At 47.7% G+C, this 23,660-nt stretch overlaps 1 protein-coding gene across 1 annotated transcript; it reads right to left on the reverse strand.

Annotated features, from left to right (window-relative positions):
- Positions 1-3,337: 3,337 nt before the first annotated feature.
- Positions 3,338-13,661, reverse strand: Mrap (melanocortin 2 receptor accessory protein). Its single transcript, XM_048422858.3, has 3 exons — positions 13,193-13,661; positions 4,794-4,893; positions 3,338-3,869 (listed from the first exon to the last, which is right to left on the reverse strand). Exons 1-3 carry the CDS (start codon positions 13,296-13,298, stop codon positions 3,671-3,673), a joined length of 405 nt encoding a protein of 134 aa, XP_048278815.1. The 5' UTR covers positions 13,299-13,661; the 3' UTR covers positions 3,338-3,670.
- Positions 13,662-23,660: the final 9,999 nt, after the last annotated feature.

A 23,660-nucleotide genomic window follows, 5' to 3' on the forward strand; every position in this document is an offset into this window, starting at 1 on the left:
ATTGCATCAGCCTCCTCTGTCTTGACCCTGGGTAGGACATGGTGAGAGGTCATGGGTCATGTTCCTTTCCTCCCCTCTTCTGGCACAGCCTGTGGCCAGTGCCTAGTAGAGATGCTGCCTTAAGAGGGAGCCGTGATCGTAGGACAGCCTGTGAGCTCAGCAGCACCCCTTCTTTCCTCTCCCCAGTCTGGTGAGAGCACGCCTGACCCCTTCCCCTGTGGGTGAGTGTAGCATGAGGGGGCCTGAAGGCCAACTTGTTGGGGTTCCTGTCCCACCCAAAACAGGAACTGTTTTGCTATAACTGTATGCTATTACAGCAGGCATAACCCAAAGAAAATCATACAGAGTCTACCTTAGGTTATAAACTGATTGGTGCATTAGCTCAGTCTTCTTATTAACTAATTCTTACATCTTATGGTAACCCATAATTCTTGTCTGTGTTAGCTGTGTGGCTCAGTACCTTTTCCAGCAGGGCAGGTTACATCTTGCTTCTCTGTAGTCTGGGCAGGAATGGAGGAATGGGCTTCCTCCTTCCTAGCCTTCTCCTGTTCTCATTGCCCCACCTCTACTTCCTGTCTGGTTGACCCGCCTATACTTCCTGCCTGGCCAATCAGCATTTTATTAAAATACATGATTGACAGAATACAGATAATTCTCCCGTACCACTTCCCCCTCTTTTTTAAAAAAAGAAAATGAAAATATCCATAGTCCATTTGTTGGGAATGTGGGCATAGTATTTCAGGCTACTTCCGGCTGGTTCGGGGCGCTGATAATCTTATGGGGACCTAAAGAAAATTTAGAGTTATAATCAAGTCCTGAGTGGAGTATCCTGTGAGTCTCGATCATCTCAGGCAGCATCTTGAATTCATTCTGGATGTAGAACTCAGACATCTGGGCCATCTGCTCCTACCGGAGATTTCTCAGGTGGTCTTCCTTGATCAAACTGGATTTTTCTTATCTCAGAATGAATCCACAGCCTCTCGTTTTCTGTGGAAACAAAAGCAAAATCTCTTCTCCAAAGTAACATACCTTTTGACTTCAGTTTTGAAACCAAGGTATTTTCAAAATACCTATCTTGGGTTAGTTCAGCAGCATTTATAAACAAAAGTCTTTTAGCAGCTGTTGCTCCTTCCTCAGCATTCAAACAATTCAAAGAGAGCATAATAGCATACAGTATGAAGATTCTCTGTGTATTTTCCATCTTTATGCGGCTTTATTTTAACCTCTATTTCTTTTATTTTTACTTTTCCTTTTTGAGACAGGTTCTCTGTATATATCTTTGTCCTGGAATAACTCTGTGGACCAGGCTATCCTTGAACTCACAGAGATCCACCTGTCTCAGCCTCCCCAGTGCTAGGATTAAAGGTGTGTGCTACCACACCTTGAACTCACAGAGATCTGTCTGTCTCTGCCTCCCAGGCATTGGGATTAAAGGTGCATGCTACCACACCTTGAAGTCACAGAGGTCAATATGCCTTTGCCTCCCAGGCATTGGAATTAAAGGTGTGTACCACCACACCCAACTACTCTTTCTTTTTTACTTTTAAGAACTTTAACCTTTAGCCTGCATATATTTTTAACACACTGTAAACCATTTAGGTTTTTTTTGTCTTTGAATCTCTCTTTACTGTATATCTCTCTTTTTCTGACCACATGAATCTTTATGGAGAGGATTAAAGTCGTGACTTTGATGGCTGAATCCAGCCCATTCCTTAGCTTTTCAGCTTCATGGCAGAGGTACTGCTGGAGCCATTTTTATTGCCACAACTCTGTGGCGTTTCAAGGTCCCTGCCAGCAAGCAAGCTGCAGCATTCTGCTCACAGACCACACTCAGATGGACTGCCTGCCTGAAAGAGTCAGAGTTTGCCCTGTCAGGACGGCCCAGAAAGCCGGCATTTTAAAACGGCACAGTTTTTTTTTCCTGCTACAACTGAAAACCAACAAGCATGCACTCAGCTTTTATCAACACCATTTAAGTGTTTTGTGGCAGGACCTCTTAAAGAGCTGCAGAGTTTTGCACCTAAAGCTGAGTCAGGAAGCCTCTCTTAGATGGGAGAGCTTGCTTGCCTCTAGCAAGCATAGCAGACCTGAGAAATTGCTGCTACCAAGAAACCATGCGCAATGCTGTCATTTTGTTCTAGAATTACTTCCCAAGCTGTCTCAGGCTTTATGTGGATGCAGCCATCCATGTTGGGTGCCATTTGTAACATGAAGGGGCCTGCTTGTTGGGGTTTCTGTCTCTCCCGGTACCCCAACAAGTAGGCAAGCCCCAAAGAAAATCACACAGAGGACTCCATAAGTTATAAAACTGATTGGCCCATTAGCTCAGTCTTCTTATTTGCTCTCGTAGCTTATATTAACCCATTATTCTTATCTATGTTAGCCACATGGCTCCATACCTTTCACAGCCAGGCAGATTATATCCTGCCGCTTTGGTGGTCTGCACAGGAGTGGCGGAATGAACTTCCTCCTTCCTAGCCTTCTCCTGTTGTCATTGCCCCGCCTTCACTTCCTGCCTGGTTGACCCGCCTATACTTCCTGCCTGGCCAATCAGCATTTTATTAAAATACATGATTGGCAGAATATAGATAGTTCTCCTGCTGAGAATCTCCAGATGAGAGTGGGTCCTGCATGGTCTTCCGCACCTGGCGGAAGTAGGACAGCCAGCTTTCTAGAGCCACGGTCAGCATCTGTGGTCGCAGACGGACTGCCTCTGTACTGTGGCAACTTTCCTCCTTCCCAAAGCAGTCGCTGCACACCTCACTTTCCCACTGCCCCAATGGAGGGAGTATAGGGATGGTTAAAGTGTGCCAGAAGTGCACTTGCAAAGATGGTACCATTTTACAGAAGGGATTTGCTCCTTGTGGTTTTAGCATCACCCCATCCCAGTCAGTACCAAGAGGCTGCCTTAGCCTGAACACGGTGGTGGAAAGCCATTGTTTAAGAAGAAAACATACCAACTCCTGACTATGCTAGAAGGTACACTTGCCAGTTTTCTGGGCCTTGTGCTTTCTCTCTTCAGGCAGGGCCGTTGGTACTAGGCCGTTGGTTGTTTCAGGCTCTCAGAGCCACGGTCCTTAAAGCAGCAGCTAGAATGGGAAGCCATTTGTTAGCTTCTAGAACTCAGCATTCTGGGACAGTGCTGGAGGCTGGCTGGCTCCTGGATGCAGGCCCTGCTTCTCACAAGCTCTGTGGGCTCTGTCTCGAAAGACTGTCGGGAAGGGAAAGTGTGACCCAGCAGAGCTGGCCTGGGAGGGCATGTGGGCGGTCTGCAGACTTCCCAGCATTCTCACATGTGCCAAGTGTGCTCAGGCAGAAGGAATGACAGAGGCAAAGCAAAGGGTAATACTCATGTTTTATTTTCCTATTCATCCCAAAGCAAATGTAAGCAGCAAGCAGATTAAGCATATTCAACATCAGCATAACTGTGTCTGGGGCAGCTTCTCCATTTTAGCTAGACTATTAACGTGTGTGTGATGGTCTTCTTTGTAGACTTGGTTTTCACCTAGTCCGTTTCTTGCTGCATTGTAAATGGCCTTAAAAAGAAATAGCTGTCCATGTTGGTTTGAGTTATCAGTTCACTCTGACTGGCTCCCTGGCGTCAGCTCTACAGTTGAGAAGTTCTGTCTCCAGGCTGCTCATCATTACACCGCTTTGTTCGTTCCTGAGGTCAGCTGATGCTCTGGGGGTCCCAGGGGAGAGCCAGAGGTGCAGGGGGTGAGGCGGAAGGACTCTCCTGCTGTAACCATTGATCAGAGCCAGTTCTGCTTCCTGGTTCCTCTGTTGTCTGCGGGGAGGCCTTCCGGAGGCAGAAGGGGAGGTGGAGGCTGTGATTCCACGGGCATATTTGGTGGGGCTGGGGACTGTGTCTGTGGATAGAGCGAATGAGGCAAACATCAAAGGGACTGGCTAGAGAATAGGTGTTAGTTAGAGGCCTCCTCTGTCCCCTCCATGCCTGCCCTGTCCCTGGGGAAGTTAGCTTTGTTGGGAGTCAGGCCTTTAGTCTTTCCTTCAGTGGCAGTCCTCGCTTCTATGTTCATCTCTGCTTACACGGGAGCCTACTGGCCTTTATTCCAGACACGGATCTGAGTCAGCTTCTATGGCCACACTAAGTGTGTCTTAGGCTAAGAAGTCTGTCTTCTGGATTTCCACGCCCTCAGGGTACTAGGGACAATGACCATGAGTGCCTGGCATCAACCTTAGCCACTGTTTCCTGCCTGCATTGGATTTTATTCTCAAATGGGAAGATTCTGCCTCCTAAGTGACATCAGGATGAGCAGGGGTCAGGGACTAGCTAAGCTGGAGAACCATTCTCTGTGTGGCTACAAGCTACAAAACGATGATGCGGGAGAGGAAGCTGCTGGGGTGCTGAAGCCCTTCTCTGCAGTGGGGGGCAGGGTCCTCACACAGTGCCTTGGGGGTCATTTTAGATTTCTAAAAGTAATTGTCTTTATGTGTGTGTCAGAGTAAGTCTGTGCTGTGCCGAGAAGCCAGAAAAGGATGACATAGCCTGCAGTTCGGTATCAGGCCATTGTGAGTGCTGGGAACCCAGCTTGGTCCTCTGGAAGTATAGCAAGTGCTCTTAACCGCTAAGAAGTGGATCCCAAGGGGATCTCACTCTGGATGTCACAGGCCGTACCCACAAACTTGTGGAACACTGCTCTGTGTGTAGATTGTCATTGTGAGGCCACGGTTAACATGGATGGCGCTGTCCCGTCGTGCCGATGCGTACGCATGCCCTACACTACTGTCCTTTAACATCTGCATTGTCCGAGCTCCCACCTCCCACTTACCTCATCTGCGGGGAGCCTGACCAGGACATGTAGAGCAGAATGAGGAAGAGGAGCACCACAAAAGTCACCAGGGTCACCCAAAAGGCAATGACAATGGAATCTACAGGAAGAAACAAAATCAACTGTGTCAGCCTGACAGCAGTCCGGGCCTCAGCAAGAAGTCAGGAGACCAGGCATTACAGAGCCAGTGTTGACTGGGAGGGTCTCCAGTAGCAACCTTAGAAAGAGAGAAGTGTACCAATGACTTTCTCAGTTTAGGGTGATGTCTGTTGATGACAAACTAAATAGAACCTTGGGGCTCCCACAAGCTTTCTCTGGCTACCCTGTTGTTTGGCGGAAATATCCTGAATAGTGATTTTATAACTTCCTTTTCTCATTGTGAGCAGCTAGGTCACAAGGACCCTCTCTGAGCCTTGGTGACAGCCCCAGTAGGGTAGCCCCAGGACAAGATGACCAAGCTTGGGGAATCTATACACCCCTCAATGTGTGACAAAGAACTTGTTGAAGATAGTATGGTAGTTTGAAGGAAAAAGGCCCCCACAGGCTCACAGGAAGTAGCTGCAACTGGAGGTTTCTCTCCCACCTGCCAGTTCCCAAATACCCACTTTGAGGCTTAATATTAATTACAAACTGGCCAATGGCTCAGGCTTATTACTAACTAGCTTTTGCATCTTAAATTAACCCCTTTCTATTAATCTGTACATTGCCATGTGGCCATGGTGTTCACATCTTGCTTCTCTGGCAACTGCTGGCATCTCCCTAACTCCACCCTTTTCCCCCTGTGTCTCTGAATTTTCCTATCTGGCTCTGTTCTGCCTGGCTATTGGCTAAATCAACTTCTTTATTAGCCAATGGTAATAAAACATTTACAGCATTCAGAGAGACATCCTACATCAAGTAGCACATGTTCTTATTGGAGTAGATGTGGCCTTCTTGGAGGAAGTGTGTCACTGGGGGTGGGCTTTGAAGTTTCAGATGCTCATGCCAGGCCCAGTGTCTCTCTTCCTGCTGCCTGTTCCAGATGTAGAACTCTCGGCTCCTCCTCCAGCGCCTTGTTTGCCTGCGTGCCACCATGCTTCCTGACATGATGATAGTGGACTAAACCCCTGAACCTGTGAGCACCGGTCTGTGGTCGTGGTATCTCACCACAGCAATAGAACCCCTAACTAAGACGGACTAACCCAAGCTTCCACTAATATGAGTTGTAATGCTGCACAACTGTGAGCTAGCACAAAGGAAAGGGACCGTGCCGCATCAAAACAGAAGATATTTATAAATGTACAGACGAAAGAGAGAAGAAATGGTTTGCTGTGAGGCATGTGTAGGGCATCAAGATGCAGATGAAGCAGGGCTCTGACTGTTACGGCATCCCTGCTTTTCAGACTCTCCGGCCATTTCAAGGCCCCCTCAGAGGATACCAACCTCTTCAGATGCTCATGTCCAGTATGGAAGCCTACATGGTACGTGCATAGAGCATGTACAAGACTGCATCAGCTTTAAATTATCCAGAAGATTCTGGAGACCCAGTTCAGCATGGCTGTGTACAAGCGCTGCTGTGTTCTGGGGAATAGGACAAGAGCAAAGTCTGTCCCCTTTTAGTATGTACCCAATTTTTATTTCAGATCATTTCAGTCTGTTGATACCTAGCACTGGCCATATTTGAAGTGTCAGCTCTGTTTTCCTATGACCCTGACAGATTTAAAATTAATAAACAAATGAAACAAAAACAGCCAAGATTTGCAAAAGTGAATGACCTTGGACCTGAACAGTTAATGTCAGAAATGAGGCTGAGGGTAGGGGAGAGGCCTCAGCTGTTAGAGAGCCTCCTGTACATACATGAGGTCCTGAGGTATATATGGAAAAACCAGGTGGTCATCTGTAACTCTGCTGCTGGGAATCAGGGGTGAAGGCAGGTGGGTCCCCAAAATCGCCAGCTGGCCAGCCAGGCCAACTGCTGAGCCGCTGAGCTTCAGGGTCAGTAAACGACCCTATTTCAAATTAGGTAGCAAGCAATTGAGGAAAGACACCCAACACTGAACTCTGGTTATATAGATAATATGCACACTTGCACACTAGACTATTACACGCATTGTAATCTCAGTCCTTTACAGCCTTAACACTCCAGGGCGGCAAGGACAACAAAGACCCATGCTTGCTCTGGCATCTTCTTGTCTTTCTGCCCCAAGCTAAGAAACACTGAGCACTTTAGGGGACCTCTGGGCTGCTGGGAAGTGGGAATGAGGCCATAGTGGATATCCTAAACTGAAACGTGTCAAGTCCAAAGGAAACTCAGTTCCCCAAACCCCAAAGGCAGTCCAAATATCCAGAAACGAGCTCAACCCATGAAGATAGTTCCCACCTGCCAACGGAGTCATTTCCTTTACCTCTGCCTGTGTGTCTATCAGCACTTCAAAGCTCATGCTGGCCCCCAGGCTTCCTCAGCATCACCTCCTCCCCAGACCCCCTCCAGCTCACGGGCTTCCCTCCCCCAGCCACTCATTCTGCTTGTAGTCAGCTCTTCTCACCGTTTTCTCTCTCTGCCCTGCTCCTGCTCACGGTTTGCTCTGTTCCCTGTTCTCCCTCTCGCAGACAGCTCTGGCCACATCCAGTCTGCTGGCCATGTTCCGTCTACTTTCTCTGCCCTGGACTCTGACTGTTCCCGCTCATATCTACAATAAAACCTCCCCCTTATCCACAGTGGTTAGTTTATACAACATCCCTTCGAAAGACGCCCTGGCTTTCAGCATGCCTTGTGACATACCCACATTCCCAGAGAGTTCCAGTTTATTTTGTAATCTTCCACATTTGATCATGTGCTTTCTGAAACTTTACTTGGGGATTTTCTTCTGGATGGGTAATTTCTGTGGACATTAATGCTCTCTTTTCCTCTTCATAAGAACGATTAAAAGTGTGAGGTCCATAGCACACAGGTCCTCATAAGTTCAGAGGACACAGCTTCAAGCGCTTCATTCCTCTCAACTGTCTGCCACAGCCCTGGTCATCATCCCTGATTCTGAGCAGGAAATGAGACGGCCCCTTGCCTGGAACCTACTGCCTATGGATAAGTGAAATTTGAATTTTGTCGGACAAAACAGGATGAGGAGCCACTGCTCAGTTTCTGTGCTGCTGCTACATTGTGTGCCTTTGAAAAGAGAAAGCCAAGAAAAATAGTTTCTTCCTCTACTGTTGAGAGTTCATCTTGAGTGCTCACAGGGAACATTTTGTTCTAAAGGCAAGAACCCTCATCCCCAGCGTCTGAAAGATTCTCACACCCACAGATTTGTTTTTACACAGAACCCCTGGCAGGACTTCTGAACGAAGCCAGTTCATTCATGGAGAACCCCCATCTTCCTCTCCCTGCCGTCCTGCCCATTTTTTTCTCTTCCCTCCCTCTTTCCCTTCCTTTCTGCCCCACCCCTCCAACCCCTTTCCCTTCTCTCCTCTGCCCGTCTTTTCCTCTCCTTCCTTCCCCAGGTCACACTTTACCAGGTTCTGAGCCATGTGCAGCATTACGTGGTGTAGGCCTGGCTATTTAGGGACTGAGGCAGGAGGACGGCTGGAGTTGAGAAGTCAGGAGCAGCCTGGCCACCATAGCAAAACCCTGCTTGTTAAAGGACAAATTCTAGCAAGCACGAATGGGCTTCACCTTCCATCTTAGGGCTCCTCACTAACCTCGAGTGTGTCAGTTGCACAACGCCGTGACAAGATCCCTGACACACACAACTTTAAAAGGGCACGGTTTCTTTGGTCATGGTTTTAGAGACTTCAGTCTGTTTGCTTAGTGTGTCACTGTGGTGTTTCGGTGAGGCTGGGGCCACTCCACACCATGGCAGCTGGGGAGCAAAAGAGAGTCCAGGACCCCAGGCTTCTCATGGAGGGCATGCCGCCATGACCTCACCTTCCGGCCACTAGGCCCCGCCTCTCAGAGGTTCTGTTCTCAGGGGCTTCTCAGGCATTGACTGGGCCATTAGCGGGTAATCTTAGGAACTGACTAAACCCCTGAGAGAAGGTGCTTCAGCGTGCAGCAAGAGTGAGTAAGCTCTGGTGTTGTCCGACATCACCAGCGTCCCAGGGTTCTGGTAAGACGTCGGCTTCGGGTGTTGCTGTGCTTGTTGCTTATGTTTTTCTTGGTTGGGGAATAACAAAGTGGTAAAAGCCCAGGCAGATTGGTTTTGCGTTCACATTCTGACCCTTTCATTTTCTCCTTATGACCTTAGTCAATGTGACATTTTCTTAAACCTCTAAGTCTTATTTTCTTCCGTTATATTTGTTTGTCTGCAATAGTGCCAATTAAGTTGGATGATTAAATGAAATAAATGTATTAGGATAATTCCCTGGTGTGATTTCTTGTTCAGTGAACACTAAGATCCTTGTTGCCGTTGGGAGTTTCATGCAGGTGATACGGTGTCACAGTGTCCTCTGACGTCGCTGAAGTGGGGTCAGAACAAAGGTCACTGCGAGAGTGCTAGTTATCAGTCCTGGGGTCTGTTCTCTACCTGGTTTGTCTGGGTGCATGGCTGTCTGGGACAAAAACTACATCTCCCAGCCTCCTATTCGGCTAGTTCAGTCTAGTGGGAATGAGAACTGGTCCTGCGGTCTTCCTCCAGCCACAGCTGGTCTTCCTGAACCTTGCATCCTTCCTTATTTCTCACTCCGTTCTTCTGCTCAGCTGTGGATTGCAAGGTCACAAGTGAAGCCTGGACCGTGGAGTTGAGTGACGTGTCTTGGGAAAGATAAGAGGAGTGAGCCCCAAGTCGTTGGTTCCTGAGGATTTCATGGGGCCCCCTCACCACCCTACTCTTGCAGGCCCGTAAGAGAGCCATCACCTCGTGTTGCATCCGCTCTTCTCTGAGTTGCCTATCAGTGGTCCTTACCCTGGCTTTCTCATGGAACGTACCAGAACAACGGCAAGGATAAATCCAAATGAAAACTCTCGTTCCACTATGGAGAGAGATATCTTCCCAAAGTGTATCTATTCGTCAAATATCCACAGCCCTCCTCTAGCTAGTGCCCAGAAACAAGTCACCCAGAAAACTCGCACGTCGGTCTAAATTCAGTTTCAAGTCAAAGGGTCCGGGAACAGAATCTTTCAAGTATTGTGCCCCACAAGGACGTCTGATGAAAGTCTGTTCCAAAGCAAACACTGTGACATCTTTCTTTAAATGTCACCTTCAGGATTTATGTCAAGTGCATGGGTGGGCCATTTACTGAAGACACTGAAATCATGGGTAAAGTCTGAAGTTGACATTCCCCATGCGAGAAGGGAGTTACATGCAGCCCTTTGTTTTATGTGTTCATTGAGTCCCCTGCTGTTTTCGGAAGAGACTGATTAATGGTGTGTTTCTGCTCCCCTTCCCTGAGCTCTGGGAGCAGCAGAGGTCGGTTTGTACCGTGACAAATGCTTCTTAACACTTAATTAAAGGGAAGGAGACGTGTGGACCATGGCGGTAGATGCTAGAGCCCTGAAGCCAGTTGTCCTAGAGGGAGGGCCACCCATCTCACTGCTCTCTGGATGGGAACACTAACCAGCCATTGGAGACCCATCTTACCAGAATAATTTGTTTGTCTCTGTAAGACTGGAATATAGGATCAGTTTTCTTAGCTTGGCATCCAAGAGGGGGATGGATACAAAATCAAACCCTCCAACTTCGAGGGATTCTTCAAAAGCCTATCTGCATATGTTGACACATCTTCATGAAACGGTCCTGAGCAGCATTGAAAACTACAAGGCTAATGTCCTTGTAAAGTGCCTGTAACAGATCACACCAGATAGTGACCTGTCGCTGTGTGTGGCCGCCCACAGCCTTCAGCTCAGTGCTGATTTCCTCTCTTCTGAGGCAACAGCAGTGACTTGGGTGGGGTAAAACTTGTTATCTGTTATCCTTTGTGACGTAGTTAGAAATAGCCTCCTAAGAAACCAGGGCACCTCAAATGTAATATAACATTGTGTATCTGTGACGTGTGAAGGCATGCATTGCCATGGCATACATGTGGAGGTCAGATGACTTGGTCCTTGCCATCTACTGTATTTGATACAAGGTCTCGTTGCTCATGTGTACCCCAGACTAGCTAACCCATGAGTATTCCCGGATTTTTCCTTTCTCTGCCTTCCATCCTGCCGTACGAGTCCTGGGATTACAGATCGGGCTACCATCCCCAGTTTGTATGTGGGTGGGGGGGGTCCAACCTTTGGTCCTCATACCTTTGCTTTAAATGCTGAGCTCCGTCCTCAGCTTGTAAATTAATATATTCTTTACCACATGTATGTATTGTGTGGCACAGTACAGCATGTATGTGGAGGTCAGAGGACAGTCTGTAGGGTCAGCTCTCTCTTCCTACCGCAAAGGTCCTGTAGGGTCAGTTCCTACCGCAAGGGTCCTGTAGGGTCAGCTCTCTCTTCCTACTTCATGGGTCCCAGGGAATTGAACTTGGGCCATCGGGCAAGGCTGAACTTGCAGACTCTAAGGTGGCCAAGAATCCTCCCACCCAAAACGGCGGAGCAGCTTTACAGAGCAGGTGGTGGCCGAGTGGGACATCCTCCACTGTCAGAAAGTTCCAGTGACCGAAAATCTCTCTGCTTTGCATATGTGTAGTGTTCTGTTTTACAAAGCCTTTCTGAAGACAAACCTCCTTTTGGTCCAAATCAACACAGCTCCTCAGGTTCAGAACTCATGGCAATATTTACAAGGAGGTGTGTTTTCCAGCCCCGCCACTCCCTCCCTCTGACTACGTCTTCTTCGTGGTGAGTCATGTGTGCAAAAACCTGCCCCGAACGCCACAATTCTCTAACTTGCATCAGACAACACGTAAGTCCCCACGGAGGGCTTCCTGTAGTGTTGGGAACAAGGAAATCCTCAGGCAGGAAACGTGGATGGGCACCTGCATCAATGCTGCCAGTTACAGGCTATTCTAAAAGACTGTCCAGGAGCTCCGCCTGGCTCGTGCTTACTGTCCTAAACACTTATGTGTTTGGAGCTGATCTGTAACCAGCTGTCTCCTATCCATATGGCATTCCATTCCTTTGAGACATTGCATTTGCAGCATGGGACATAGCCCCAGAACCTAAGACATCTGATGGAGCAGGCAGAGGCAGGTCCCCAATCAAGCGCACTGCTCCGGGGTTGTACCTTTCTGCCCATCGCCTCAGCTGACCCTTGGCCTTGGCCGAGGAACTGGACCGATCAGGGAAGAACATCCACAAAGCGCCAAGTTGCTCAAGAGATGAATAAGCAGACGAGAAGTGGATGTTAACGCACGCTTGTCCCTGAGAGCAGCAATGCTGGGCAGCTGTGGTCAGTTTAGCAGAGATTATGACTTACGTCTTAGAGGTGGGGAATACGTCTCTCAGATCTAAATATGAACAGTGAAGAAAAGTGAACTCTGCAGTTTGAAGAAACTCACCCAGCTTACTGGAGCCCCAAACAAATGCAACTCCATCAAGAAATGGATCTTCAAAAGAGAAGTGGAGGGGGTGGGGTGTAGCGAAGTGGTGGGGGCTCCTGCTTAAATCCCCAGCATGGCAGGGGGAGAGGAAAAAGGGTATGGAAATAGGATGGGCAACTGTTTGGGGAAGGGGGAGCCAGGGGCGAGGAATTGGGGATGAGGGAGCATAATAGGGGGCTGAATATGGTCAAAGTCCATAGCTGACCATAGTAATACACACCTGTAGTCTCAGCCCTTGAGTGACTGAGGCAGGAGGATTTCTGTGAGTTTGAGAAAAGCCTGTGCTATATAGTGAATACCAACCGAGCCAAAGCTGTATAAGATGTCATCTCAAAGAAACAAGACCAAAAGAATTAAACCACCTACACGTATGAAACTATTGTAACAAAATCCATTATTTTGTACAATTAATATACACTAATAAAAATAAATGGAAAAATAAAATGAAATAAATAAATGAATATTTAAATGTATTTAATATTTAAAAATATTTAAATAAATGAATAAATAAAAATAAATGAAAGTTAGTGTGTGTGTGCTGTGTGCGCACACGTGCGTTCTGCCGGGCTAGCACGATAGCTCGGAGGGCTAAAGCTGCCTGCCGCCAAGCCTGACACCTGGACTTCCATGCTAGAGACCCATGTGGGGGAGAGCTAGAACACCTCTTCCAAGCTGCCCCCTGGCCTTCACAGATGCCCTGTGGCACCCCCACCCCCTAAATAGATATTTGTTCTGTAAAAGGACCATTCTGCTCAGTTTATAGCAAGTTCATTGATAAACTCACGACTGAAAGTTACAGGTGCACCGTGAGTCCCGCGCCTGGCTCATTCCTATCTGTGTGCGCAGTATTATTGCTGCCGGGTGAGCCTTCTGGAGTTGGTGAGTGGACACAAAGCCTAGAGCGTCTCATCTCAGGCCCAGCCTCTGCCTGGCTGCCTTCCCAGGTTCTGACTTACGCTTGTTGGCTTTCAGCTTCTTCTCGTCCACAGGAATGAGGTCCAAGTAATCCAGGTAATATTCATAGCTGGTGTACGGGACAGAGGCATTGGTCCTGTTGGCCATGACTGTGGTTATGGAGGCCAGTGTCTGCCAGAGACTCACATCCGGAGCTGGGCTGTGGGCCCCAGGGACAACATTGCTTCACTCATTTCTGTCAGAATCACCCGGGCTCCTCTGTGAGTCTCCAGACATGGGGCCTGCTTATCATAGCTTCGCTGGAAGGTCAGGAGGCTGTTCCCATAGATGGCCTCTGGATCCTGCCCCTCCTAGAAAAAACTCCAAAGAAAGAAAAGCCGACTGCCAGCGACACGGTTTCCCGTTCAGCTCTGGCTTGCCTCTCTGTGGAAGGACTGGGACGTGGGCAAGAAATCAGATGTCAGAAGCAGAAAATGACTCATGGAGCGGGACAGAGCCACATTTTGCCTCCAATACATGAAAAGTTAATAAAGCTGCAGGAAAGCCTGCCAGTGCCCTTGACTTAGACCAAGGCTGTTCTCGGTATTATTAGGCAACCAGTAGACCTCTGGCTTGGATTCTGAAGACAGGCCCGGTACTTGCAATGTCTGTCGTGTGCACAACCAGTCAGCTAAGGCAGTAAATCCCTTTACTTGGCTGAATGTGCCCCCCACCCTCCAACTTTTACAGGAGTCACCTGGGTGGTGGCCAGCCGCATTCGTTCAGACCAGAGAAGCAGTGTATCTGCATCAGCATCCCACTGGACTGAGCTCTTGGGAAATAAGGTGCAAGGGTCTACACAGCTCTTAACTGATGCCGAGTGGAAGGAGGAATCCAGGTGTCTGTGGGGCCCGCCCTAAGTTATGCACCCACTCGTTCACGTGGTCTCTAGACGCTTCCTGAAAGAATACGGGGGGGGGGGGGGGATACTGGAAGGAGCAGAGAGTGCGTGAAGCACTTTGGAATTCTGCCTTTGAAAGTTCTGCACCAGTCCTGGGCCTTTCTGCTGTCCTACTTGTTTTCTAAGTGTTGGTTGGCCCCGGTCTCCATTAGTGGGCAGCAACAGATACACCCCAGACAATGCCACGGCAGATACTCTGTGGGAGGTCTGGGAGGTCCTCAGTGGGCTAGAAGTAGGGGGCTGTGCTTGGATTTCCAGAGCAAAGTGGCAGTCTTTCCTTAGAAAAGCAAGGGGTAACTTGTGTCTCACCTCTCAGCAGAAGTGTAGGGTTTTCATACCAGGCAAGTTCCGGTGGTCTACAGATGCTGTCCTATAATTGAGCGCGGTTCTGATAGTAACTGCCCAAGGTTGAAGAGCCCTCAGGGAATGGGCCCAGTCCCACAGAGTCACCTGCCTCTCCCTACTTCAGTTTTAATTTCAAACCCCAGGTTGTCACCTCAATTTGGTTTAACAAGCCCCTCCCCTCCCCTGGTTCCCAGGACTCCGTTTATCATAAAGGGATACCACTCAGGTATAACCAGACAGAAGCTATCACTACCAGCCCAGACCTAATTTGTACACTAGTGTGTGACAGTCACTGGAAGTGGTTTTTACAATAGAGAATCTTTTTGTGAGGCAAAGATGGAGGACACAGAAGACCCAAGTCTCAATTCTGTAACCTGAGGATGGGGGTAGGGACTTTTATGGTGTAAAAAAGCAGGCTGGTGGGGCTGGAGGGATGGCTCAGTGGTTAAGAGCACTGGCTCCTCTTCCAGAAGACTAGGGTTCAATTCCCAGCACCCACATGGCAGCTCACAGCTGTCTGTAACTCCAGTTCCAGGGGATCTAACACTTTGACACCAACACACATAAAATAAAGTTAAATAAATTATTAAAAAAAAAAGAAACTGGTTGGTCTGAGACAGGGGAAAAGATGACAGAAGGGAAGGGGTGATGGAGGGAAGGGGGGATGGAGAGAAGAGGGGATGGAGGGAAGGGGGATGGAGGGAAGGAGGATGGAGGGAAGAGGGGATGGAGGGAAGGGGTGATGGAGGGAAGGGGGGATGGAGGGAAGGGGTGATGGAGGGAAGGGGGGATGGAGAGAAGAGGGGATGGAGGGAAGGGGGATGGAGGGAAGGGGGATGGAGGGAAGAGGGAATGGAGGGAAGAGGGAATGGAGAGAAGGGGGATGGAGGGAAGGGGTGATGGAGGGAAGGAGAATGGAGGGAAGGGGGATGGAGGGAAGGGTGATGGAGAGAAGAGGGGATGGAGGGAAGGGTGATGGAGAGAAGAGGGGATGGAGGGAAGGGGGATGGAGGGAAGAGGGGATGGAGGGAAGGGGTGATGGAGGGAAGGGGTGATGGAGAGAAGAGGGGATGGAGGGAAGGGGGATGGAGAGAAGAGGGGATGGAGGGAAGGGGTGATGGTGAGAGGGGTGATAGAGGGAAGGGCGATGGAGGGAAGGGGGGATGGAGGGAGGGGGTGATGGAGTGATGAGTGGCCTGGGCATGTGTGGTCTAGCCTCATGGCTCGTCAGAGGCTACATTTTCAGAACACAGTGACATTGGTTAGGCTTTAAGGGTGGGTTTTTCAGCTCTCTGATATCAAAACATCACCCTTTGTCGAGGAACAAGTCAAGGGTAGTGTGCTAGCTCACCAAAGACAGACAAGAGGGGCCTCCAAATTCTGAACCAAAACATAGGCAACTGTTAGGACATGCCAGAGGCGTGACCTGGAGGAGAGCCATGGGAGGGTGATGTTAGCTGCGAGTCCTCTAAGGCTGGTGCTATAAACATAGGAAACAAAGGGGTTTATTTGGCATTTCCCTCAGTTTTGAGGTGTTGGGCAGAGGTAGGGAGCTTCCTGGCCTTCTCCATGCACAACCCCATCACCTAATGCATCCCATCCTCCTGGATAGGGTCTCGAGATTCTGGGGTACAGATGTGAAACATTAAATCACTAGGTCCTGGTGGCTGGTCTCAAGTTCACAGTGAGAGGTAGCCTTCCCTCCCTGGAGGTTAAAGTGTGGGCTGAGTCCTAGTTCTCGTTAACTTGTGATTGGATCCTCTGACAATCACGAGTCTCCACGTACCACCTCTTTAGCATAAAAGCCCAGCTATAGATCAAGGAAGTTGGTTGGCCACTCCTCTCACCCTGTCACACAAAAATCTCAAATAAGACCCATATACGTGATCGCTCACGTAATGCAGCCCAGCATAATGCCTTTGATCTCTGATGTCGTCAGTGTAGTGCATGAACCAATCGCCCCTTTTTGTTCCTCGGTAGTGTTATAGAGATATTGCATAACTCCCTTTCCCACAGTGGTGAGCCCTTGGACATGAGCTGCCCTGTGACTTGGTTTGACGTTGAGTAATTGATACAGCATCTGAGGTTATGTTGACCTGGGATGTGACTCAGTGGCAGAGCACAATGCAGAGCAGCCACAGGGCCTTGAGCTCATTCAGTTCCCAGCACTGAAAACAAAACACAAAGACATTGTGTAAGTTCCAGGCCAAGGTCTTAAGACAATAGTTCTCAATGTGGGTCAAGACCCCCTTGGGGGTCACGTATCAGATATCCTGCATATCAGATATTTATATTATGATTCATAACTAGCAAAATTACATTTATGAAGCAGCAGCAAAATAATTTATGGTTGGAGGTCAGCACAGCATGAGGAGCTGTATTGAAGGGTTGTAGCGTTAGGAAGGCTGAGAACCGCTCGCTGTCTTAAGGTCTGACATACTCATTCTTCTGTAGCCTCAGCAGCAGGGCCTGGCCTCCTGGGAACCAGGGTGAGATTGCACAGTCAAGAGCCAAGCAAGCCCCAGTAGCGTGAGTGGTGATATGATATACGTCCTCTGTCTCTCTCTCTCTCTCTCTCTCTCTCTCTCTCTCTCTCTCTTTCTCCCCTTTCTGTCTTTTCTCATCCTTTCCTCTGTGTGTGCCCGTGCCCAAGGACAAGGACAATCAAGTATCATTTCCTCAAGAGCCATCCACCTGATTTCCCACTGACCCAGATCTCACCCAGTAGGCCCTGCTGTCTGGCCAGTGAGTCCTAGGGTGCCTGTATCTGCCTCCCTAGTGCTGCGATTATAAGTGTGCACATCCATCACATCCAGTTACTTTCTGACATGGGCTCTGGGGCTTGAACTCAGGTCCTCATGTTTCCAAGGCAAGCACAATTTACCAATAGGGCCGTCTCCCGTGCCCAGATGGCTATTTCAAGTCCCTAATCTCAGGGTGCTGTCTTACACAGCACGAGGTGACTGGTGAAACGCCCATGTTGCTGTTCCTTTACATCCTCGGTCTTTCCGTCCCTTCACCTAATCCAGTCTGGGCAGTTTCTGCTGAGTTTTTAATCCATTCCTTTACTTGTCTTAACGTCTCTGGGTGCTTTGTAAATTATGTAAGACAAAGACTATGATTTACCTATTGTCAGAATTTATTGATAACATCAGTCAGATTAAACATGTTCCATAAAATTTTTAAAAAAGCTGCAAAAATTCCGTAACTGTCAACCATTCTAAGTTGTTTAAATATGAAAGTATTAAACTAAAACCCCAATCAGGTAGGCGCATATATATATATATATATATATATATATATATATATATATACACACACATATGTGTGTGTGTAGTGATATTTCATTTGTATATTAATAAATAAAGCTTGCCTGAGTTCAGAGAGTAAAATAGACACTGATCAGCCTTACTAACCAGGCAGTGGTGACACACACCTTTAATCCCAGTAGCCACACTAGTTTGCCTTAGAAACTGGGCAGTAGTTGTGCACACCTTTAATCCCAGTCCTAGAAAGGAATATAAAACGGGAGGAGACAGCTCTCAGTCACAGTCTTATTCTGAGACTCCTGGAGGCAGGATCGCCACTGAAGTCAACGTAAGAGCCAGTGGCTGGCTGTTTTGCTTTTCTGACCCCAATTTCTGTCTCTGGCTCTTTATTAATCATTCTCTCTGTCTCTCTCTCTCTCTCTCTCTCTCTCTCTCTCTCTCTCTGTGGGTGTGTGTGTATGTGTGTGTGTGTGTGTGTGTGTGTAGTAGCACATATCCTACTAATGGGTCTCCAGGTAATAACTACAAAATATGGATAAGATATAATAAAACAACTATTCAGAGGCACCAGAGAGGGCAGAAAGCCACAGAAACAAAGGGGTTAACAACACCGAGAGAAAGGAACGTCATGGGTGGGATTTGTAGTTATAGAAAGATCAATTTCCTGGGTGCATCCCACATCCATCACAACATAAACCAGTGTGACCTCAAGCAGAAAACAAAAGTTTAATTGGTTTTTAGGAGTCAGGGGCCGGAGCTTGGCATAGGAGGGTATTTAAGTGGGCATGGGGTAGAGGAGTCTTGGAGGGTGAAAAGCCATGGTTACTCCTCATCTGTTTATATTGTTCAAGGCATATGTAGCTCAGTGGTAGAGACAGAACTTGCCTGCCAGTACTCCAGGCTCTAGGTTCAGTCCCTCATCCGCAGTTAAAACAATAGCATCCGTCACATCCTTGACTGAGAAAAAGAATCAAACTGAAACAGAAAATCACCCTGTCAAGGAGCACATCTATCGGAGAGCAAGACTCTGGCGGCCCGTAAAGGTGGAGGTCAAATTTGCAGGCGAAAGTTTGCCGAGAAACAATATTTGCCTAATTTAACAAGGATCTCCAAATTGTTAATCACTAATTTGAATAACAATATAAAGTAATACTGTTTACACAGAGAAAAACAACTACAAGAAAGATCCAGGTGCTGCATCTCAAAGTACTGACCGGCAGTGATGGCTGGGTCCCTGCCATGTGCACCGAGGGACACATCGTCTCCCTCTGTGGTGCTCTTGCTAAACGTGTGACCCCAGCAGCTCCGACTCAGACATTAGGCAAAGCTAAATCAAGTGTTAGTCGTCTGCTGCCACTTTAAGAACTAACCACGCCCACCCAGACACTTCTGACCCCCCCCTTCGCCATCTTTCTCTCTCTCTTGTGTGGTTGTCTCCTGTCATGTGCACACGTTTTTCTCTGTCTCTGTGTCTTTATGTCTTTATATTTGTCTATCTCTGTCTTTCTGTTTTTCTATTTCTTTTTAAGTAATAAATGTTTACCCTTATGTTTATTTACTATGTCTTGTGAGCCTTTTATCCGCTGTAACCACCCGCCTGACTCCCCCGGCCGCATGGCGTTGCAGGGACTCACGGCCATCCTTGCCGGACTCTGTGAGCCGCCCGGGACATCCCATCATCATATTCTTTTTAAAAGAACAAAATCAAGGGTGTCCAACAAAGTGACTTCCTGGTCTCCGTTAGAAGAGTCCAAGCCGGGAAGACGAGAGGAAGCTTAGGATGTGCTAGAGACTGGGATAGATGAAGGAGACAGACACCTCACTGCACTATGGCATTCTGGGTTGGATCTTAGGGAAGGAGACAAGACAGTGGAAAATCTGAGGAAGTCCAGAAGAATTATATTTGATTAATGAATAGCATTTTACTAATGTTAATAACTTGACTTTAATGAAGCTGGAAATGCTTGGCTCCTTTTAAAACCATTCTGTAAGGAACATGACTTAAAAGCCATGTTGTGTGACTGGGAATCTGGTGGCCGAGCAGCCATCTGTTTGGGAAACAACTCCATGGGTAAAGTGTTACTTGCCTTGCAAACATGTGGAGCCTCTCAGTTCAGCCCCTAGAACCGTGTGCATTTAGTGCTGCCTGGTTTTTGTTTGTTTTGTTGCTGTTTTTATAAATGTGCTCGAATTCGGTTCCTCATTCTTGCATGGCAAGCACTTTGCTGACTGACCCATTTTCCCGGTCCCAAGAAATTAGCTTCATGAGTTCCATTTGTCTCTAAAGTATGACACAGTACTAGCTGTGTGTGTAACCTGAAATCTTGTGGTTTTCCTTGGGTACACCCTAAGAGTCAGGGTGTCTCATGGCCTACACTCATTTCTCCAGAAGTTTGCCTATACCATAAGGCACCCCAACTCTTATTTAGTGTATACCAGCAAGATTTGTGGGGAGTGATGGGGGCTCAGGGTTGAAGAAGTTTTCAGGAACTCTTGGACTTTCCTAAAAGTCATCAAGTTTCTGTAGGTAACTAAGTGTCTGTGCTGAATTTAGCAGGTCAAGGGAGGGAGGGGAGGGCTTCACATCCCTGTGCAGGTGTTTTAGGCTGAGGAGTTGGAGATTTTACCTCTCCACCCTCTTGCTCTCCTTCCTTCATTGCCAATTGAGCACAATTTGATTAGATTTTTGAAAATCTAGTTTGGAAATTTGGCTTCTGTCTAACGGTTTACCAGCTGTTAAGGTAAACTAGTCCGTGTGACAGTAGATTTTAAAAAAGAACATATTAAACATATTTACATATTAAACAACTCCTCCCACCTTTTGGCCTTAGCGGAAGCTAATCTCCCACGAAGGACGACCCTGAGATAACAAGGGCTTACTTACTCTAACAAATGCCTCCAAGGTCTTGACCACTAGCATCCTTTCTTCCGGTTTAAAATCTTGAGATGTGGATGGTTACACTATCCTTTTCCCTGGAGAAAGGGAGCAGCTTCCCTAGAAGGAAAGGGGTGTGCTCAGCAGTTAGCAGTCCAGGCTCTCATAAATCTCAGCCAGTCTTTTTCATCACTAGAACAAGAAGCATCGATTAAGGTTGTTCAGCCCCATCGTATTGCAGTTTTGCTGAAAACCACATGCTCTCCTATTTGTTCTTAACCTTCACGAGGAACAGGAATTGGTTGAGGACTAGGAAATTGTGGTTCCACTCATCAAATAGAAGAACGTCCTGCCTCTGAGGACTTTTAAGAAGGTGAGACACAGTCCTGGTTTCCACCTGGAACACAGATATAAATATCATGCCCCCCAGTCCCCCACTCCGATTATCCTCCAGTGGGTTGTATCCCCTAAGAAGGGCTCTTTATGGAGACAGAAAGTCCTTGGGGGTTTAGGACACAGTGTGTCATTCTCCTGGTGCCGGTTGGTCAGGGAAGGTAGCCTTGGGTACCATTTGGATCCCCACCCCAAACACACATCTAAATGGTCTTTGAATGCGGCCACAATCAAACCTGCCTTCCAGAGAAGTCAACCACCGCCTCTGGGGACCTGCAGTCACATCTTATTGTCATTCTGGTGTGCATGTGTTAGGAAGCGCGTGCAATTAAAATCAGCGTGATTGTAATCAACAGTTATTAATTTCTCATTTTTCTCAGATGCCGGCGCACTTTTGAGAATCCATAATTCAGGGTGGTGAGGTGACTCAGAGGTTGAAGGTGCCCAGCAACAAGCCTGAGTTCAATCCCCAGGAAGAAAAGAACTGACTCCTAGGTGTCCTCTGACCTCCAACATTTGCATGTCCCCTTTAGATAAATGTAAATAAAATCAATCCACAATTCTTCCAGCAAAATGGTCAAGGCCTCAACTATTCATTCTTAAAGTTTCTTCTTTCTGTCTCCCAGCTCTCTTTCCTTCTCTTTCCTCCCACCCCATCGAGTTCGGCAAAACATGGGTTCAAGAGTGTTTGGCAATGAATACTATCTCCTGCCCCCACCAGCGATCTTGGAACTCTGAAGGAAATTCCTGGAAAGAGGCAGAGATCACAAAGGCCAATTGAGGAACCAGAACTTTGATGACGTGCAGTGTTTGGAATACTGTTAAATTCAGAGCCCAATTATTTTGGGTTATCCTTAGTCCTCTTAGATGGTCATTTATTGCCCTACCCTGTATGTAGTAACTACTTTGATATGTACAAACAGATCTCCAGTTTCCAACCCCAATGCTAAGAATATGGCCAGATAGCACTGGAGTCTCCAGCAGAGGGTTCCCATTGCCTGCCGTACCTACCAGTGTATTTGAAAAGCTGCTTAGTTTATGGTGTTCTTTGTTCTGTTACCTTATTTTTAAGTCTTGGGAAGAAGTGCATATATACTGAAATAACAGGTCTTGGCCCACCTCAAGCTGGACCACAGAAGGATTTCTGGCAGTTAAATGAAAGGCAACATTTCTCAGAACTTGTGAAACAGGTTCCAAGAGGAGTCATCCCCTGCCTCTGGCAGAAGGAACATACAGCTCTCCATTGACAAATGCTGGTGGTTGCATATCAAAGCCCATGCTGGTTTTGGTTCCTAGAACCCCTGTTCACAAGTAGCTGTCATACACTTCAAACCCCGAACTCTAGCATCTTGGTCCTTCTCACCTCCTCCTCGACCTCAAATCCCCAGATCTGTCCCAGCCCAGAGGCTTCCCTTCCCCCAGACACACGCTCATTCTCTATATAATGACAAGGTTCCCCCTCCCCATCTCACCATCTCTACTGTTCTCTCCTGCTAGTCTCCCTTCTCTTGCAGACAGCTGTGGCCATGTGCAGCATCTCTTCCTCTCTACTCTGGAACTCTTCCAGATGCCTCTGGACATTTTCTCTTTCTTAACTACAATAAAAGCCGCCCTCTTTAACTGTCAAATGGGCACATTTTCTGTGCCTCCTCACATACTATTAACACTTGATGACACTGATGCCACATTGGACATGGAATCCAAGTTCTTGGGCCATGGCCACTCCTAGTTGGCTCCATAATAAACTCTGTTAGCTGCTTTGAGGTGAGAGCTGTGTTTCTTACAAGATATTTTTGCTGAGAATGAGGACTGACGTACTGGGATATCCCCTACTATAGCATTTTTAGTATTGACCATAGAATCCCTAAGTCTGAGGCAAATAATCATCCATTGAATTTCAAAGATACTACCCAACCTCCACTACTCATGTGGGTGGTGTTGCTCAGGTAACGCAGACAGTGTAGGGCAGGGTCACTCTACAAAAACAGTAGGGAAAAAAGATAATTCGCTGGGTGGAAACACCCTATATTCTTTGAAGCATTTTTCTTCTACTTGGAAGCTAATTAACACAGGCATGGCATCCTCACACATATTCCAATGTTTGGTCTTCATTAATAGCTCAGGGATTACTGATCATTTAATATGGGAAGAATCACTCAAAGACTGGCCTGTAATCCCAGCATTTGGGAGACTGAAGCAGGAGGGTCACTGTGGGTGGACTACATAATGAATTCTAGGGCAGCCTGAACAACACAACAGCTTCAAAAACAAACAAAAAGTTAAAGTCATATTTAGAGAAGGCAAAAATAGTTTCCTGGCGTGTTCCCAACTTGTGGAGGGGCAAGGTCAACCTGAAGACTTTGGATTCAAAACTTTTTGCTAGTGGCCAGAGACACTAAACTCGGAAGTAAAGTTTGGTTTTGCTTTTCGAGACAGGGTTTCTTTGTGTAGCCCTGGCTGTGCTGAAACTAGCTCTGTAGAGCAGGCTGGCCTCGAACTCCGAGATTCGCCTGTTTCTGCTGTGCTGGGATTAAAGGCGAGCCCCACCACCGCCCGGCTCTGCTAACCCCGCACGGGCGTGTCCACTCGTGCTCACAGTGGGGAAGGACTAGGTGAGCTCAGTTGAGACCCTCGACTTCCTCCACGGTGGCAGAAGGAGCTGAGACAGACGCAGGTCTCCCTCTAGG

The sequence above is a fragment of the Myodes glareolus genome, chromosome 2 (genome assembly GCF_982192425.1).
Source record: "Myodes glareolus chromosome 2, mMyoGla1.1, whole genome shotgun sequence".
In the NCBI taxonomy this organism is placed as follows: domain Eukaryota; kingdom Metazoa; phylum Chordata; class Mammalia; order Rodentia; family Cricetidae; genus Myodes; species Myodes glareolus.